A 20,752-nucleotide genomic window follows, 5' to 3' on the forward strand; every position below is an offset into this window, starting at 1 on the left:
AAAAAAATAGCTCAGCTCACCAGTGTTGGCACAGAGGGCGTTTTTTGAGCACTGCGAAGCGAGCTCTCATAGAACCGGTAGGAAAAAAATTGGAATCCCACCACTGGCCGACTCACCCTGGAACAACTCACAGTGAGACAATGCAACATGGAATAACTCTCTTAAGTTGCAGCTCATCCCAGCCTTAAGAGAGTTCTAACTTGAGAAGGTTCAAACCTAAAGCAAGACAAGGCCTGCTGCAATTCATCTTTCCCTCTCTTGAGTTAACCTGTTAATTGTCCCGCAGGAAGTTGGTTGTGGCAAGTTGGCTGAGGCAAGTCAGCTGCGGCAAGTTGTCCTAGACCCTATCCATAGTCTGAAGCTATAAGCAGTTAGTTTTTTGTTTAGAATTATATGCAAATTCACTCAATATGATTTATCATGTGTAAATCAGACCATTATACCTCATTCAACACATCCTCGATAAAGTACACAGGCTTATTACTTATGAGTACAGCCATGTTTTCAAATATTTATTTATTTAATAATTAATTCATTTATTCATTATTAAATTTATATGCTGCCCATCTCACTCTGAAGATAAAAATATAAGAAGATATAACTGTTTCTTTTTTGTTCAACAGCTAAATTCAAAATTTTTAGTACCTATTTTAATATGTTTATTTCCAGTATAAACTAGCCATTCATACACCTCATCACTGATGCACAGTGTGTCATATTTAATACAGAGATCAGCAATTATCTGGAGCTCTTCTTTTGTATAAACCTAAATGAAGAGAGAAACATGCTGGTCAGTATATTCAATATATACTTTAAGTGTGTGTGTGTAAAGCAAACTTCAAATGTTCACCTTTCCTATGGGATTGTGAGGGGTATTCAGTATAATAGCTTTAGTCTTGGAATTAAATTTATTTGCAAGCTCGGTGGGATCCAAGATCCAGTCAGCACTAGAAGCAGCTTCTCCATTCACAGATTTCTGGAATAAAACAGAACATATTTTATTAACTGCTAGGACTGCCCAGTACCAAATCTCCTAAATTGATAAGATTTCATTGTTATCCAGGCCCAAAAAATAAAATCAAAAGAATGATAAATAATTACATCTCTCTCTCCTCTTTCCTTCAGTGACCAGATTTTGCAAAACAAAAAGTTGAAAAGAGGGCAAATATGAAAGAGGTTCATAAGGATAAAAAACTTTATTTTTTTAACTTTACTGAAAAATGCCTCTCAATTAGTTTGACATAATTCTTAAGAAGGGCCTATTCCACCGCAAGATTTGAGTTGATGGATTCCATCGCAAGAAGGGGCACTTCCATCGCTTGCCATATCATGCACATACGGCCCCAGCCACTGAAAATTTTACTCGTCAATTATATGCCCCCCTCAGGTTCAGATACTTATCATTCCCACTGGAAAGAACAGCTCAGTGGGATCTGAACCGCAGATTGCCTTATTTTTCACTTGCGCTTATGTACATATTGTAAGTTGTTTATAATCAAAGCAGCTGAGCCAAGATCTCATTACACTGAACAAACTGGTGATGCATTTATCTGATTGCTGACTCCATGTATTTTATCTCTGTACTTTTTCCTTTATCTATTTTATCCCAGAACCAGATCATGTATCAGGAAAACTCGAGAGCAAAACCAAGAAAATAAATAAATAAATCTAAAGATCAGATTTCTGAAATAAGGGGCTGTCTTTTACAATGAAGGATATATGATCGCTGCACATACATAGCAATATTTTTACAGCGATAAGATTTACTACTATTACACACAGTTGTATATTCTTACGTTTTAGTCTGTGTGAGCCAGCAATATTAAAATGGGTAGGGGTACAGAATTAATGCTATAACAGTCCAACTATTTATTTTTAATTCTGAATCAAGTATTTTCTTAATTTCTTATACTTTAGGTAAAGAAATGTGAATGATAATTGCTATCACACCATGTTCAAAATGTAGGAATGAATTAGGCAAGCTCTGGATATCCATCCCTCCCTTCTTTTCTTCCCACAAAGCTTTAAATCAGTTCAGAAGTTTCCCTCAGCTATTGTTTTCTTGTCACCAAAACCACACTACTCACATTTCTCAAAGGTATAAAAACAGGCGTGGCTCCTGCCATCCTCACCATGGGCTCGTAACAGTCATAGAAGGGCTCAATTATTATTACCTAAAACAAAAAATAAGCTACATGAATAAGGAATTAAAAAGTGAGCTACCATTTTTTTCTAATTTTGAAAGCAGACTTCATGATAACTTTACACATTTGCAAACATTTCATGTATTAAAAGAAAAGTCTTTTGGGGGCAGGAAAGGGGGAATGAGATAACATATTTTTTTCAGTGTCTTTTTTTTTGTAAACTACCATAGCTATTGCAAATTTAGAATGAATGTGTTAGGCATGAAAGGCCAGGTCCACCTATGAAGGTTCAATTCAGTTGATTTAATTCCTAAAACCTTATGCAAAGGAATCTTCTCCACTTAACAGTAAGCATCTGGTTAGATAAGGGTCAATGACCCTCAAGTGGAAACTACACTTAGCTTGTGGCTACAAAGGGATCCTAGGCCAATTCCTCTTTTCACTCTGTCCCCAGGTTTTTACCATTCCTTCTCCTACAAAATGAGAAGAATGGAAGGAAAAAGAAAATAACAGATCAAGAGAACCATTAAAAAAAAAACAAGGGCGTGTGTGTGTGTGTGTAGAATGATAAATCCTCTTTAACCCAAACCAGATTTCTATGTGTAGAAAGAGCCAGTCTGAAGTAGTGGCTAAAATATTGGCCTAAAAACCAGAAGATTGTGAATTCTAGTTTCGGCTTAGACATGATAGCTAGCTGGGTAATTTGGGAACAATCATTCTCTCTCAACCCATGCCATCTCACAGGGTTGCTGTTGTGGGAAAAATAGGAGGAAGAAGGCTTACTCCCCTGAGTTATAAAATAACAAAGGTAGAATAAAACTATCTACTTTAAAATATTAAGGAATTATTTGAGAAATTGCCTTTAATTTCAACACTGGTTTTTAATAAAACTGTGTGTGTGTGTGTGTGTGTATGTATGTATGCATACATACATACACACACACATATACACACAAACACCAGTTGTTTTATAACAGGAATTATTACAGACTTACTTCATCTTCTGCTTCAATAAGCGCCTGTATTGCACTAAACAGGGATCCATATGCCCCTACTGTCACCAGAATGTCCGTGTATGGATCAATCTTTTTTCTACAAACTTTTTCATACACTTGAGACAGGACTTTCACCAGTGGTGGATGACCCTGTGTACATTTTTTTTTAAAGAGAGAAAAATAGTTAATAACACAGAAAAATGTCAGCTATGGATGAGTGATGCATACATTAGTTCGAAACGTAACTAGATAGATCATAAATTCTTACAGCCAGAGTTTCCAAATTGTGTAATGCCCCAGGGCACCACAACAAACCCACAGGTGTGTCATGGGATATTTTAAAGTTAAACTTTTGCTACATCCATTTGCAAAACTGGAGGTTTGGATGTGTTTTGGTAGAAGAGTACCACAAAAAAATTACTGAAATACTTAGGGTGCTATGAATCAAGAAAATTTGGGAGCCTCTACCTTAGAATAACTTCCTTTTTATGACCCTGTAGTTCCTATTCTGGGTAAAGTCAGGGGATGCCCTTCCTGATGCCTACGTGGAATTTGCAACCCCCCCAAAAAAGTTTTCCTTGCACCCTAGGAGAGAAACATCTGCCACTACTTAGGATTGAACCCTCAAACTTCTGAATGGGAGACAAGCATCTTTGCCACTAGGCCACCCCATTGCTCTTAACCTCTGCCTTTGAATATTATATCTTAATAATTGTCTTGGGGCTTTGATAGCACTAAATATCAGAATATATTTTTGTAAAAGATGGGAAGTGTTAAGTTTGATGAACTAACTTAAGAAAACGAACAAAGACCAATTCCATCGAAATGTTACTCTACTTATATATTAATTACACGCATGTACTGAGTCCTACAAAGCATGTTGCTTTATTATCATCATCAAACACAATAATAATGTCTGGAAAATCCACACTAGTTTAGTTTAATGTATTAAATAGGTTATGCAGATGGATGAAATGGAAATTAACTGCATTTGCATATAACTCTAATTTAGGTGAGGAAGACCAACCAAAGAACAGAACCTTGTATTTCTATTCAGAATAAGAATCTAAAACTGAGAAAGATCAACAAACCAACTGAGAAACTTTCAGGCTATGCTATTCATTTGAAGCACTGTCTTTAGTCAGGTACATAACGCACTCACAAAACCCCGAGTGTACTGGTTCAGCCTATCCACCGATGATGCTTTTGCCAATTCTTCTTTTACATAGTTAGGAGGAGATATATCTGGAAGTCCTTGTCCGAGATTAACAATAGAGGGATCTGCAGCAACTTTTGTAAATTCCACCCTACGGGACATAGAAATTATTGCAATCCTATTAAATCCCAAGAAAGACTAACTCTACTTCTGTGGAAATCATAACACAAAAATAGCAACAACGTGCATTTTTTTCAAATTCAAATGTTTTGTTTCGATAGTCTGAACAGCCTGAAACAACTATTCTAACCTTTCTGGAAGCATATCCAATGCTGTTTGGAGGATTTTGGAAATATTTGTGTTCAAAAATTGCCTTCCTCTCTCTAAAAAAAAACAAAACAATTTCAAACTTGGGATATTTCTGAAATGACCAGAAGAGCACTAGAATACCTCCCATAAAATTTAGCAATCTGTTTCAAATTTGCATCTTTTCAAACTAGAGCAAATTAAGCTACATAGTGGCTCTCTATTCTCCCTTGAGATACTTTCAGTGGCAGTCCCACTGCCATCAAGACTAACAGCCACTGATCTCCATGGCAATCTTGGTCCAATCCTTTTTTGAAATCAGGCAAGCTGGTAGCCATCTACTACCATCTTGGAATACTCAGTTGCAAAGCTGAAAACATGTTGTGTAAAAAGTCTTACTAACTAAACCCTGTTTTGGGTAGTTTTTAAACTATAAACTGGAAGCTGTTCATACCTCCAGAAACAAAGTGTATTTATTTATTTGTTTATTTGTTGTTTCATTAACAGGTTCTGTAGCCTGAAAAAAATTGAAAATTCATGGCTTATTCAATCCCTTACCCATATATTTATTCCTAACAACCTTCTATAATTGAATAATAATAATTGAATAATGAAATATGTGGCTAAGCTAACAGAGTTCTAAGTCAGTCTCTTAGTCATACATTTATTCTTATCTCTAATTTTACACTAAATTAATCTTTAGGCATAACCAGTAAGGGTTTTTTTTTGTTTAATTTCTGGTATTATTTAATGCAAATATGTGAATAGCATTCAATAAAGATAAAATCAGGAAAAATGCCAACTCATGAGAACTTAAAAAAAGATGAAAGAAAAAGTCCTGAGATGAAAACTGCCAACTTTTCAGCTGATTTTTGTAGCTGTGCTCTTAACAGCAGCATGCTGGTCAATTATTAAGAAATGTATCTCCTTATGATACAATCAAAGTGATACTGAAGGCACAAATGAAGATGAAAAATTTGTTACTCTACACACATTCCCTTTAGAAGCTCAGCTGTAATGTTCTGAAGTTTGATTATTGATTAAATTAATGCTTTCATTGATTATTACTTACCACACATTGTCATCAAGCCCTTCAATTCGTTTAGCGTTTTTATGCTTGAAGTTCATGGCCTAGCAGCAAAACAACAATAACAACAACAGAGAGACAAAAGGACTTTTGTTAGAGACAAAAAAAGTGCATATTATTAGATGGTGTGTGTGCCACCTCTCCTTTTATGCCTCCTGTCTGATTTCCACTTATAAACAGCATAAACTACAATTATATTCCTATTTAAAATGAATCTTACTTAACACTGAAGACACAAAGAAGAACGCAAAGTAAATACATCCTGCATGAAAAAGTACTAAAACCAAACGAATGGAAACTGGATGTAAGGAAAAAGAACACTGAAGCTGCTTCGAACAGTTACGCTAGAGAAATATGAGAAGGGTGTTTGCTGGATGTTGAAGAAAAAGAAGCTGCAGATCAGAATAAATGTATGTACTGTAAAGATTGCTACAAATAAAGAAGATGAGAAAATACTGTAAATATCTCTCTATAGGCAAAAAGATAGTTAAGAGATAGTTGAAAAAGGGTGAATGGCTAAACAATGGTCATAGATGTGAGGATTGGTCATAAAGTTACTTTTCCATCACGACAATAACTTTTATCATAACTGACACTAAACAAGGCAGTCACTAAATGAGATAAAGTATCTTGTAAAGTATCCTTGCTTCCAGCACATTGATACAACAATACATTGCCTTTATTCTCTGAATTTCTCTTTTCTCTTCTAAGTTTAATCTAAACACATTTTTTTTTCCTTTTTCTCCCTTCATCTTGAGTAATTCATTGTCTTTATATGGCTAAATCACTTCAAGAGTGCTTCCTTCATACTGATCAAATGCTTTTTATATTCAGTCCAAATGTCAACTCATAAAACATTCCTATGCTTGTTTTAGTAGTTGCCATAAAAAGGGGGGGGGGGGGGAAGGAAATATGGAAAAGCAGTGCAGCAGTTTGAAAGTGAAAGTACATTCCAACTCTTTTAAAATATTGTAACTAAGATACCAGAACTTTTGCCCTCGAATATATTTAATTGGAGGACATGAATGATGACACTCAGCCTGTGAACGTGCTCAATTGGTGAATCTGGTTTATGAGACACCCATGGGGGAGGCGGGAAAGAGGGTCACGGGTGACTGTAAATTACGTATGCCAGAGTTGGCTTCATACAGGGCAGTGCCAGTATGTCGCCTCTAATAAATCCTTTGAAGTTTTTTGAAGTTTGGCTCGACAATCATGATTTAACTAGAGTGATTGCTGGAATCCTGACACCAAATTCATTTAGCATTCATTTGTTCTTTTTTTAAAAAAAAGTTTTATTTGGGTTTTCACACACACAAAATACAAGTAAAACATCTTTTTTGAAAATAGCATGGTCCCGGGTTACACCTCTTTATACAAACACAAACTCAATTTCATACTCAATTTTGTGTTCTATTCCATATCTTATTACTATTTTGCATTTTCTATATAGTTTTTCCCCTCTTTTAATTTTCTCAACTTTATTTTGATTATCTCAATTCAAACCATTATGTTTATACTTTTGTCTGTCCTGTTTCAATTTCATATTATCTTTTCTCATTAAACAAATTTTCTCCTGTAGTTACTAATTGGAGTATGACACCTTTATATCTTTTAAATTTATCCATTCAACTCTTATTTAAACTTCAATGTATACCTTAAGGTTATAACATTCAATATAATACATAATACATAACTTCCAATCAAATTCTGCTTGGTACATTCTTAAAATACACACTATATTCTTTTAAAAAAGGATTATAAATATATGTAATTAAAACCCTCATTCCATTCCAATTCAGTTCTATCATTAATATTCATTAAAGTCTTAACATCTTTAACATTTATTTTCAATTAAATATCATACTTCCTTGGGGACACGTATAATCTTTCCATAATTAATTTTTCCCCTATTTCTCTTCACTTATGTTTTATAAATCATTAAATATTCATTTTATTACATTTATTTATTGACAAACATTGCACTAAATTACGATAACTATTTTATCCATCATTTTGATCATACATTGTTTCATATTTTCTGAAATTATTTCTATTTCTAGTATAACAATACTATCTTATGTACTTTTGCAGAATCTTCTTTGTACTTTTTAAGTTCCATTTTCAGTTCTTCTAAAAGTGGTGCCATTTTAAACACTTTTAAACAACCACCCAATTGATTTTAGTCATTCAAATGCAGTAACCAAAAATCCAGAAGTCACCAAGTAATCCAAATACTCCTGAGCTATTTCTTCTTACTTCTTTTTTCACTTTCTCTTCCTGGGGTTTTACTATTTTGTTGCCACGTTTCAGTTAAAATGTATCTTTTAGAAGTCTTGTTGAGATTTTACTGTAAGTTCTTTTTAATTCCAGGCAGTCTCCTCCCTGCCCTTTTATTCTTTTTCTCTCCTTTCCTGCTTTCAAAAGCTTTTAAGTATCCAGAAATCTTTATTATCCCTTTGACATTTTATTTTCAGCTTAAATGCCTATTGATGTCAAAGTGGATTTTTTTTTCAATTTCTTGCTTAAGTCTCTTAGCTGTCAGTATAAGGAAAGGAAGGAGAAAGGAAGAAAAACCAAATCCTTTCCCTTTTCTCTTTCCCTGCTTGAAAATCTTCTTTGGGAACAGTGTTATTTTTTTATATAGTTTAAAATCCAGGGTACCTTATTTGTTGCTTTTGCTGTTTGACCCAGTCAATGAAAACTTTCTCTTCTTATCTTCCTCCTGCACATTCTTTTCTGGTCGAGTTCTTCTTTGGGGTGGCCATTTCTGACCACCGCCTTCAGGAAAGGGAGTAATGGCCAGCTGAGGAGGAGAGATGCGGCTCTCCTCAACCCTGCAGACAGTCTCCCCCCTCTTCACTACCTCTATGGGGTGGCTTAGCCCCGAAACCAGCCGGCTCGGGGCACTCCAGTGGCAAGCACGGATTGAAACCACACAGAGCCGTGGTTTCGGTCTGTCACCGAAGAAGCTCAAACCGGAAGTCCCTGCATTCATTTGTTCTTGATCTGACTATTCTTGTTTTATCACACATCCTTCTTGATAACTCCATTCCAACTACACTCAATTACTTTTTGTGTTTCACCTGACATAACTAACTTTCCAAATAACAAATATAGCAGAACATTTTTTCATTTCTCTGAATAAGTATTAATTACAACAGACCACAATCTCTGTCCACTTCTCCATCTTTAATACAAATTCTACCAAGGTATACCATGCACTTGTTCTAATTTGTCACCTTTTAAATATAGTTTGTAACTGTTCACTTCCCTTGTCAAACACTACTACCTTGGTGTTTGACACATTAATTTTCAGATTAATATGTTCATTACATCATACCATCTAATGTTTTCTGAAAAGGAATAAGATATTTAGCCAACACTGTATCATCATTGTCTGCATGGAAAATTATATATACCTTTATATTGTCAACAAGTACACTTTTCTAACATGGCTACAGAACTCCTTAAACAATCTAAAAATATATTATGGGTTATTGAACATATACCTACATTTTAATGCATTTATAACACCTTATAGCATTATGAGTTTACTTTTTTTTCTGGATGCTAGCATTTATAACTTTTTAAAATTAAATATGATACACTTTTAACATTTTTGCTTTACTATTTATTACTCCAAAATGGAGTAGCACAATGGGTATCATGCATCTATGTCTGTACAGCAACATCACAAAATATAACACTGCTAAATTTCTTTGCCTGGCTTATGGTCAACCTAAGTACAAAACTCCTCTGGTCATATAACCCAAATGAACCAAGAAATTCTGAAAAAATGAGAGAATATGTGAAAAAAATACTTATTATTCTAGCTCTTTCTCAATCTTTTAAATATTATTAAGAATTAAAAATTTATAAACCAAGCAAAAACATCAAAACCATTTATTATAATATTAGGATACTAACAATCATTCTATCAGTTCCACAAAAATTTTAAAACAAACTATGTAACCAAAATGCCAAATATAGAGAATGATATCTTAAGAGAATTACATGGAGGCTACTAGACAGAGCAGCACTACAGTCTTAGATTCCAACATAAAAGTGACAATGAGACACACATACACACTGAGACCAATTTGATTTGTTTTAAAGGTTTCAAAGTAATTGCATCAGAGATATCCGCACAGAACTTCTATGCCAACTGTACCTTCTTGGATTGCTCATGGAGTGGTTGAGAAGAGCCTTGTATAATAGCCAGCAATGTCAATCACTAGGCTAATAAATACTGTTTTGCATTTAAAAAGACCTGTGGGAACCTCAAGTGCACATCTAAATAGAGCCTCAGAGACATTAAAGAAAAATGTAGAAAAAGTTCCTTTGCTATGCTCAATCAAATGCTTTGTCCTTCCCTACCCTCCCTCTCTCTGTTGTTGATTCTAACCATCTAAAAGAAGCTGCCTTCTGTTCCTACTTAAAATATCAGAAAGACCAAATTTATTTTTCCATTTTAGTCCAGTTTTCCCATGGTTTTTTACATACTACAGTACAGCCTTCATCTCTTTGCACCTTCTATAAATGAGATGAGAAACTGAAGTTATTATGTTTCTTATATCAGCAGTATTTGTAAGTAAGGAAAGTTTTTTTGAAGACATTTAAGTTATGCAGTGCAGGATAAACTTCCATTAGTGATTCAATAGCAAATGTAACAAAAAGTATATGCAATTATGAAATCTATGAAGAGACTGAATACATACGAAACAAGTTGAAAACCTGAAGCATCTCAAAGGATAATTAATCTTCAGTAGAGATGTTCTAATGCCAAGACTGAAGTACTGATGAGCTAAGAACATTCCTGTGTAACAATAAGTTTTAAGAATATAAAATAACACAGACACAACAGAGGCAAGTAACAGGCAAAATTTGTATTACTATATTTAACAAAAAAATTAAATGAGCATACACAGTTAACTTTATATAATACATTTGGGTAATCAACCAACAGGTAATAAAGGGGAAATAGGAAATCAAAAAACAAGGAAATCAGGATGGATAAACCTATTTGCTGCACTTGTCAGAGTAGAACCCAAGTCCAAAAAATAGTAAATATATTTAGAAAAAAGCAATAGGATCAGAATTAACTCTACTGGAAAGTTTATCGCAATTTATAGACAGGCTCCATTCATTGATAGTCATAATTTTTTAAAAGGGAATAGAGCACATTGCATTACATTTTCTAAACCGGGTTTAAACTTGATAAGATCTGAATTGTTGAACTCTGATAGTGGATCCAAATTCATCTTTGCTCTCCAAAAGAAAGAAAAGAGCGCTGAAGAAGGCATAGAAAAGGACAGTTAGAACCATCAACTGGCTCATGATAGTCAATTCTGCAGATGAAAACCTCTAGTCCACTGTGTCACAGGTCTTTGTGGGTTGAGCAGCAACCAAGGAGTTAAAGAAGTCATCATGGCACCCACAATCATATCGTCAAACCTGCCCCTTTGGATATGCAAGCGATAACGCAATACATACACAAAAGGGGCCTGACTTCAGTTGCTCAAATGGAGCTGCCTCTTGATTTTTTTTTTTGACACATGTCCCAACACTTCTGATGAGTTCACGGGAGCTGATACTGGACATAACATACCTGGCACGACTTGGGATTCCCCCCCCTCATTTTGTTAATACAATAAACAAAATAGTTTTGTATTATCTATTTGAGCAACAGCTCTGTAAAACCAGATAAACCCCAAACCTTCTATTGTCTCCCTTATAAAGGAAAACACATGAACTAATTATATTGACCAGCATTCTCTATCAGGCTAGCAATCACTTCAATCTCTGGCTGGTAGATCTTGACCTCAGTGGAGACCTTTTGCCTATGTTGATTTGCTCTTCCTCGCTTCAGCGCTTTTCTCCAAATTGTCCAGGCTTCACTTCAGGAAATTTCACATTTTCCTTGAACTAAGAATCCAGCACTGTAACGTTCCCAACCTATCTCAGGATCACCAGCTATCATTACAGCAACCAGTGGAGAGAAAAAAGATCCATGTGCAGAATTGTCTACTTCCTTTGTGAGATGCTAGAACACCCCTTCATCTCTTTCCCGAAAAATCCTTTCTTCCCTTTTTAAAGACTCCAAGTCTGCTAACTAAGCAACTACTCCATTCTTCAAGGGGAAATTTTTTTTCCATGGGTAAGCTATCTCTTACTGTCAGCTAAGCAGAATAGAGTGCCTCTTTGGATTTATGGGTGTCTATACGACAGAATGCTAAAGAGCCATGGATGAGAGCAAAATATGACTGTTTGTTTCAATAGATATATATGTTCTACAACAAATAGCAGAGAGATTAATTAAGTGTCACTTGTTTAAAAAGTGGAAGTCTGATATTGAATTAATTACACACAAAAAAATTTCCAGGCAAAAGCAAGATATACTCTTTGTATGGATTGTCCTTTCTCATTTTACATTTGGCCCAAAGCACAAGAATGAAAAAAAATGGTTAGTCTTACTGTGTGAGGATTTCAGATTATTTTGGGTTTAAATCAGGGAAAAACAAGCCAACGTTTAAAGAAAAACAACTTATCAATGTTTATTTGGAAATTGTGCTGTCCAGCCAGTGTATGGGAATTGGATAGTTAGATAAGGGAATACCTACTATGGAAGTCTATTTTCACGAGCACCGCCCAAAGCGAACAGCTGCTTCCCGGTGAAGAATTTAAATTTCTGTTGACATGGCTAGGACCACGGTCTAGCTACATGGTGAAACACATTTACACAGGCTTACTTAACGACCCAGACACCACTCTAAAATGAGCGTGGAATGCTTTGAACCAGAAATATGGTGAAGACGCATTGATGGAATACTCGCTCCTAGAATGACTTTACAGTTTTCCGTGTATCGCCATCCACGAAACCCGAAAACTAGAGGACTTTTCCAACATCCTTACGGAGCTGCGAACAGCCAAAGAATGTTCTGACTTACCAGGAATGGCTTGCCTTGATCTCTTTATAACGCAAGAAGCAATCATCGCCAAACGCCCAAAAGAAATATTAGAATGATGGATTGTTTTGTCCGATGCCTTTCTGGCCGCAAACCGCAGACAATACCCACCTTTGCCTTTCTCCAAGAATTTGTCTTCCGGCAAACAGAGTCCAGCAACAGTTTCAGAAACCTTTGCCTCAGACTCAGAGTTTACCAACCTAACAGAGACCGCTACTGCAACTCTGGACCTCTCCAGCCTCTACTGGACATCTCTACAGATCATCACCAAATGTCAACACATAACACCGAGATCGACTCCTCATCCACACACAGTTGAGGAGAGACCTCATCAGATACAACCCAATTTAGATCTACTATTTCAAAGAGAAACCAGTTTTGTCCTATGCACCACACTCGTCACTCGCTGAACAGCTGCACTGGGTTTGCAGCGAAATCACTGACCCAATGAAAAGAGTTACTAAGGGAGTACCAATGCTGCTACAAGTGTTGTGAATCCAAATATCTGTCCAAGTACTGCACAGCCAAGGTGCAATGCGTCTTATGCAATAGTGACTAGCACCTGACCGCGCTGCATCCAGACTCCGAGCTGCCACTGCAAATATCTCGTAGCCCTCCTTCAGACAACGAGCCTCAACATAACACAGAAGCAAGCATACAAGGCTCCTCGGCAGACTGCCAAACTGCAACCAAAACCGAGCATGAGTGTCAACTGCACAGCACTGTGCGCCAACTCACCAAGCTCTCATTTGTGTCTTCCCATCTGTTTAGCCAAAGTGTACCCTGAAGGATGCCCTGAAGATGCTGTGAAAATGTAGGCGTGGATAGACACTCAAAGCACCTGCACCCTGGCCAGACCTGCATTCTTCGACCTCTATGAGGTGCAACAGAACGAACTTTACTTCACTGTATCAATGTGCCATGGACCAAGAAGCACGGTGGGGAGGAGAGCTACTGGACTCTGCATAGTCGTTGGATGGAAGTGCCCGGTTCCCACTATCGCCCGTGTTTGAATGTGAAGGGGTACCGAACAACCGCAGTCAGATTGCAACACCTGAGGTCATAAGTAGCATGTCTCACCTACAGCACCTGGCTCATCACTTCCCTGCTCTAGATCCAGAGGCCGAGATCCTACTCTTGCTGGGAAATAATGCCCCACGTGCCTTTCTCTTCTCCGAGTCAGTCAGCGGCCCTGTAGACGGCCCAGTGGCCATCAAATCTCCACTAGGATGGGGGATCGTAGGAATTGTCAGTGACGATCGGATGCAGGCTCCACCCCAGGCAAATGCTTTAGTACCATCCATTCCAACTGCCTTCCGACACGCTTTAGCACCATCGAAAACAAGAATGCCATTCCAGCCTAAAAGGCCCGCCGGCAATCAGTACACTTTCGCTAGGACACCCTAAATGGCTGCCAACAACCACCAGACGTCCACTAAGACTCTCTACACAGGCATATGCCTACGCAACACCCTTTCAACACCTTCCCAATGCCCTTTGACACCGTGGAAGCAAGAGTACCATTACAACCCTAAAAGGCCCCCAGAAGCGACCTCTAGACTTTCACGATTGGTACCAAGAGTACCTGTCAACCCTAAAAGGCCACCTGAAGTGACCGCCAGACTTTCACCTTTGCCACCAAGAGTACCTGTACACCCTAAAAGGCCACCAGAGGTGACCAGCAGAATTGCACCTAGAGGCTGAACTTGAATTGTTTGATGCTTTATTAATGTTTACTGTTTTTCTTAGTTATATAGCTAACTGTTTATCTTAGTTATATAGTTATATGCTATTCAGTTAGTATTACTGTCTACTGCTTATCTTAGTTTATAGTTAATTTTTTTCTTCTTTTAATAGTGGAATTTACAATTCCAGGCGGGGAGTGTGCTGTCCAGCCAGTGTAAGGGAATTGGATAGTTAGGTAGCAATTGTGAGCTGTCCCCTTAAGGGAATACATCATGGTAAATATAGTTAAGGTATCCTGGGAAATGTAGTCCATGTCACGTGACCACATCTGTAATCCTGACTGGTCACTAAATTGACCCTCAAGGGGTTGGGGGAGGTTTTCCTCATTCTTGCCTGAACTCATGGACTCCTAACTGTTTTATTTCTATCGCTACAACATGAGGGAAAAAGAATAGAAGATAAATCATCTTTTTACCTACAAGGCAGATATGCAAAGGATTTGTCATTAAAGAAGAACTTCATCACAAATGTGAGTTATGAGAATACCGGATGAACCAATAATGTACTTTGTTATGGATGTCTTGTTGAGCTTATCTATCTGCATCTGCACTACTGTGCAGAATACAGAACAAATTATCCCACTTCTATCCAAACAAATCTCTGCAATTCAGGACTGAATTAAATTAAGAGGGGAAAAAGCAGCAAATCAAATTTGAACTAACTTAGCTTAAATTCCTCAGAAGAAAGATTTTGAGAAAGAAAAAGAATTTTAAGAAAGTTTTGGATTGAATCTAAGTATTGAAAATATAGGGTTTCATAAAAACTAAAGGGAGTCCTGATGTCTACATCTTAAGATAATAGTATATTCATTATGTTATTCTCTTTCAAGTTAAGCAACTTTATACAAGGTGCAAAAAGCAATAAATATTATGTCAAGCAAGCCATAATACAAGAAAAGGAAACAATATATAAATTTAGTTTACACCAACTTCATCAATTTTATCTGTTTCAATTCTTCACAAACCAACTTTTTTCACAAATCCTTAAATTAACTCATAAAAGACCTTTTGCTCTTTAAATGTCCCATCTCTCTCTTTTTCAGTTTTCAACTGTATCCTATTATGAGTTTCTCATTTTTCCACTTTCTCTCAACCAATGTAGTTCATGTATTTCTTTTACTTTTTATATTGGTTTTTTATATGTGGCCAAACTTTAACACATTTCTTTTATGTTGGTCAACCCTCTATTCAATCTACATTCATTCATCACTCATTCTTTTATCACCTTGTATTTTCTTGCGTTATCATATATATTTCCTAAGTAACTCATTTTCACAGCATTCAATTTATTTTATGATTCTCCTGACTTCATATCCAGCCTTAATCCCACCCCTTCCAAATACAGCATGCCCGGTTAATAGTAGGGATAGTTTTAGCAGTTTTGGCATATTTACAAGTAGCTTCTTGAAGTTATTTTTATGCTAAATATAGAAGGCAGCCTGCTTCCTTTCAAAGGCCAGGAACTCTACTGACCCTTATATCCTGTAATGCTTTATTTTTGTTGCAAATCTAATTTGGTAGGAATTGTATAAAAATAAACCTGGGAAAATGCTTTGAAATTGTGACAAAATATATATGCTGAGTTCAGTAACTATATTTACAACAAAAAGGCCCAAAACACCCTTAAAAAAAAAGGGCAAAGGGGGGGAAGGTGGCGAGGCCCCCCCCCCCGCCCCAAAAAAAAAAAAGCCCCCTCCCCAACCCCCCCCCCCCCCCCCCCCCCCCTTTACACAAAAAAACCAAAAAACCAAAACCACCCCCCCCCCCTAAAAAAAAAATTCAACACCCCCCCCCCCCACCCCCCCCCCCCCCCCCACCCCCCCCCCCCCCCCCCCCAAAAAAACAAAAAACCCCCCCCCCCCACCCCCCACCCCTCCCCCCCCCCAAAACAAAAACCACACACCCCCCCCCCCCCCCCCCCCCGCCCCCCCCCCCCGACCCCCCCCCCCCCAAAGCCCCCCCCCCCCCCCCCCCCCCCACACCCCAACCCCCAAAAAACCCCGCCACCCAACAAAAACCCCCACCCCCCCCCCCACACCCCAACCCCAAAAACACCCAAACACGCCCACCCCCCCCCCCCCAACGCCCCACCCCCCAACCCCCCACCCAAACCCCCCACCTAAAAACCCCCCCCCCCCCCCCCCACCCCCCCCCCCCCCCACCACCCCCCCCCCGCCCCAAAAACCCCAAAAAAAAACAGCCCCCCCCCAAAAAACCAAAAAAAACCCAAACAAAACCCCCCCCCGAAACCACCCCAAACCCCAAAAACCCCAACCCCCCCCCCCCCCCCCACCAAACTCAAATATAAACAAAGTTTCTTTGTGATGATTGGGTGCTAGAACTGTCAGTCAAAGCATAATGCAAAACATGCCCTCTCAGTTATTATTTTGCAGGGAGGAACCAGGAGTGAGGATTTTGGGAGGGTATTTAGATCTCAGAAAACTTCTAACCCTACCTATAAGAAAACAGTCATCTGTCAGAATGACATGTTTATGAATAGATATCTAGTGCCAGGGAACCCAAGGATGGGAACCCCACAAATACATTGTGAAATATAAGTTGAAAGTCATCTTATTTTATTCATGTGTTGTTTATCACATTTCCACACCACCCATCTTACCTAAGTGTTTCTTGCAGTGTAAAGGTAACCTGAAATGTAACCTCAGGGAGCCTATTTACAACCTATTATAAAATTATGCAACCTCGTTTATTTCAAAAGCAAACCCAGCTGCTCCTTATCTTTCTCACTTTCCACCAAGTCTTGTTATCCAAGAAACAAAACAGAGAGGCGGGAGGACAGAATATTCAGATCAGGAAAGGGTTTGGTTGCTAAAGCAAAATCAATGATCCCTTAAATAGAGGGATATCCTGATTAATTCAGGAATAGTTCAGTTAAGCCTTGATTTTGGAAAATAAAGGGAAAAAAGGATCTATTATGGTGCACGGTACAGTATTCTCCTAACATAACAAAGACATTTAACTCTGAGCTCAGGGGCTAAAGAACCTGTAAACAGACTGCAATTTCAAAGTCATGACTTCAGAATATCTGGATTTATGCCCATTTATCATTGGTTTTAGTGCCAGGGCTAGCCACCCACCTCGGTTTCTTCTGCTCATTCGTCTCTTTAAAAAAACGTAATATTTTCACCATTTTGCAAACTGTTCTGTGATAAAAATTTTACAAAAATATGATTTATAAGGGAACTGCTGTAAGTATACAAAAAGGAGTAAAATTCACTCCGGCATTCCCAAAGCATTCATTGTCCAAGGAGTGAAAGCCGAGGGAACCTTACAAGAACCACACCGTCCCGCCCCCACTCTCTCTATTCCTAATTTTGAAAATTCTTTCCCGCTTTCTTCTTTCTCCCGTCCTCCTACAGGTTTTTTTTTATTTTTAATCCACTTCCGAAGGAGGCCATTTTCCTCTCATTTTCTTCATTTTTCGTTCGGCAAAAGACTTAAGGACGATTTTATAACCACAAAAAGTAAAGAACGAAAAAGCCCCCTCCGGGGACGCGCTTGAACGTCCCCTTGAGGTTGAAAGAAACGACCTTTCTAAAAGTTTTGGCGCTTTCTGCGTCCAAATCAACCACGCTGCGTCCTTACCTCACACTTGTTCCCCCCCGCCCTTTCCCCGGATATGGCGAGTCTTGCCCGAAGAGGCGGTGAAAACAAATTGGAGAAAGGCTAATCGCCGGGGAGGATGGGCTTGGCAGTCGTCCAACAAGACGCGAGAATGGCAGGAACCAAAGACCGGATCGCAGTCCATCGTTCTGGATCTATTTTCCCAGACCAGAACATTTCAAAAAAAATAAGGACCGAACAGCCTTTTTCAGTTCCTTTCCCTTTCTTTTTTTTTTTTTGCAAATAGCAAATTTGCATGCTTCTCGGCACGCCAAAAGCTAGCATGACAGACTCCGGCTGGCCTTTACAAAGTATTCCCCCCCACTATGAATAACGAGCGTTGTCCTTGTGGGGAGTGGGGGAAATCAGACATGTTGTATCGCACCTGTAGGCATAAGTGGTACAATCCAGCAAAACTATCCAATATACAGTGTAGATTAAGCAAGGGCTAATACAATCTGTTGCAATTTTCTTCATATAATGATACCTAATCTTAGAGGAGAACTAAGCTTGTAAATCGTTTAACTAAAGCTAAAATCTGATATGCGCACACACACACACACACAGCAGAAAAAGTGATGTCTTCTGCTCTTTTTCAAATTTATAGATTGTCCTGGAATATTAAATCTGTGTTGGACCAGATCAGAATTATTTCAGAGTATTCTTCAGTAAACAGACTGAAAGAGGATGGCATTATTACTATTTGAAAAAGATGCTTAGTATGGGCACATCCACCCAGCCATCGCCACCTAGTCTCTGCTTCCATGCAGTATGGATCTTTGTCCCTATCCACTTCACACCCAAGGGTCAAGCCTGCAGCTGAAGCACCTGAATGGATTTAGGAGCTGATGGATATTTGTAGCTCAGGGTTGAAATGAGAGGTCCTTCATCTTCTCTGAGCTTGGTTGTTTTCTTGCAAACATTCCATTACCAAGCTAGGAAACCTCATCAAGTTTGGTGCCAGAGGTTCATTCCCCCAAATGTAACTCTGGATGTACATGGAATGTAACTCTGGATGTATATGTAACATAGAACTTCAAATGACTTGTTTGTGCAAACTAGGATCTCTAGTCTAAAGACTACGATGCAAGCCAACATGCCAGGATGTTTGCCTGCATTCTATTTATATCCACAGGATATATTGTCAAAGAGATGTAGTAGTGTATTTATATGTTGGAATTCCTGTGAGCTGGAAATAAAATTATTTTAGATTAAAGTGAACAAGCCTTGCTTAAAGGATAAATAAATATATATATATATATATATATATATATATGTGGATCTTTGGTTGTTCGGGTTTTTTCCCGCGTAAGATTCGAAGTATCTAGGCAACGTTTCGATGAAGTCTCATTCATCATCTTCAGGCTTCTGTCTCCGGCTCTGTGCTTTTCAGAGTAATGTGAGATTGCAGCTGCTTCCTCCTTTTAACTGCCAGTGGGGGTGGGACTTGATTGGGTGGGGGCTTGGCTGTGTTCTGATTGGGTGGGGTGTGTTCTCATTGGTAGGGGGTTTGGTTGTGTTCTGATTGGTTGGGGGTTAGCCGTGTTCTGATTGGTTGGAGGCGTGTTCTGTTCAGGTGGGGGCTTGGCTGTGCTCCGGTTAGTCTTAGTTGCTGGGGATTTGAGCTGGTGAGTTGTGATCTTGCTGTTTGGCTTCTAGTTCGTGGTCCTGTTGCATCTTCATAGTGGGTGTTGGTTTGCTTCATGTATGGCTCGGAGGGGTTTGAAGTGGGTAGTGATGCAGCTGCAGTGCAGCTTCTGGTCCATGGTCGTGTCTCATCTTCTGAGTGGGTGGGAGTCTGTTTTCTACATGGAAGTGTGGTGGTGGCATCTTGTGTGGCTCTCATGGGTGTGGGTCTGGTGTCCTTCTTCATGTTAGGTACTCGTCTGTTCATGAGGGCGGGTTTCCTGCACTACTTAACCTGAAAAAAGACACCAGCATAATAATCCTACCAGCAGACAAGGGCAATGCGACAGTGGTTATGAACACATCTGACTACCAAACCAAGCTAACCAACCTACTCCAAGACCCCACATACAAACCCCTAAAGACAGACCCCACCACTTACCTAGAAAAAACTACCAAATCCAAAATAAAAGCCTCCCCCATCAGTGAAGAAATCCAGCAACGAATCATACCCAGAGAAAAATCATCCAGATGCCCCAAGCTTTATGGTCTCCCCAAAATACACAAAGAAGGAACCCCACTCAGACCAATAGTCAGCTCCATAGGCTCACCTCTACAAAACCTAGCCAAATTTCTCGCCAAACAACTACAACCTTATGCAGAATCCATCAACTCACACGTAAGAAACTCATTCCAATTCATCGAGATCATAAAGAAACAAAACTTACAACCTAGCGACCTACTAGTAAGCTTCGATGTCATATCCCTCTTCACCCAAGTGCCAATAAAAGAAGCCTTGACAGCCATCCAAAACAAATACAACCCCCCAAGCACATCCTAGATCTAACCAACCACTGCCTATCCAATACATACTTCACCTACAATGGACAAAAATACAAACAAATAGAAGGAGCACCCATGGGATCACCCCTCTCACCTGTCATCGCTAACCTCTACATGGAACACTATGAAACACAAGCTCTAGAAAAATACGACCACAAACCCAAACTCTGGCTCAGATACGTAGATGACACCTTCATAATCTGGCCACATGGGAAAGAAAAACTGAACAACTTCCTCACACACCTCAACAGCCTACAC

The 20,752-nt window shown here is 38.6% G+C and overlaps 1 protein-coding gene across 5 annotated transcripts in view; it reads right to left on the minus strand.

Moving 5' to 3' along the window:
* The window catches only part of KYAT3 (kynurenine aminotransferase 3), a 37,779-nt gene that overhangs the window by 9,558 nt on the left and 7,469 nt on the right, over nt 1–20,752 (minus strand). The window contains exons 1-9 of one of the 5 annotated variants that reach the window (XM_087930138.1): nt 18,008–18,054; nt 17,500–17,565; nt 10,410–10,507; nt 5,674–5,732; nt 4,302–4,446; nt 3,140–3,289; nt 2,088–2,174; nt 851–976; nt 646–766 (exon numbers count right to left, since the gene is read on the minus strand). In XM_087930138.1, coding sequence (XP_087786264.1) covers nt 646–766; nt 851–976; nt 2,088–2,174; nt 3,140–3,289; nt 4,302–4,446; nt 5,674–5,732; nt 10,410–10,507; nt 17,500–17,518 — 805 coding nt within the window. In that variant the 5' untranslated portion in view covers nt 17,519–17,565; nt 18,008–18,054. Of the gene's footprint in view, nt 1–645; nt 767–850; nt 977–2,087; nt 2,175–3,139; nt 3,290–4,301; nt 4,447–5,673; nt 5,733–10,409; nt 10,508–17,499; nt 17,566–18,007; nt 18,247–20,752 lie in introns of those variants that run through there. The other 4 variants (XM_026700283.2, XM_026700284.2, XM_026700285.2 and 1 more) reach the window with 4 other exon arrangements.

The sequence above is a fragment of the Pseudonaja textilis genome, chromosome 3 (assembly GCF_049901715.1).
Source record: "Pseudonaja textilis isolate UNSWEBS1 chromosome 3, rPseTex1.2, whole genome shotgun sequence".
Taxonomy (NCBI): domain Eukaryota; kingdom Metazoa; phylum Chordata; class Lepidosauria; order Squamata; family Elapidae; genus Pseudonaja; species Pseudonaja textilis.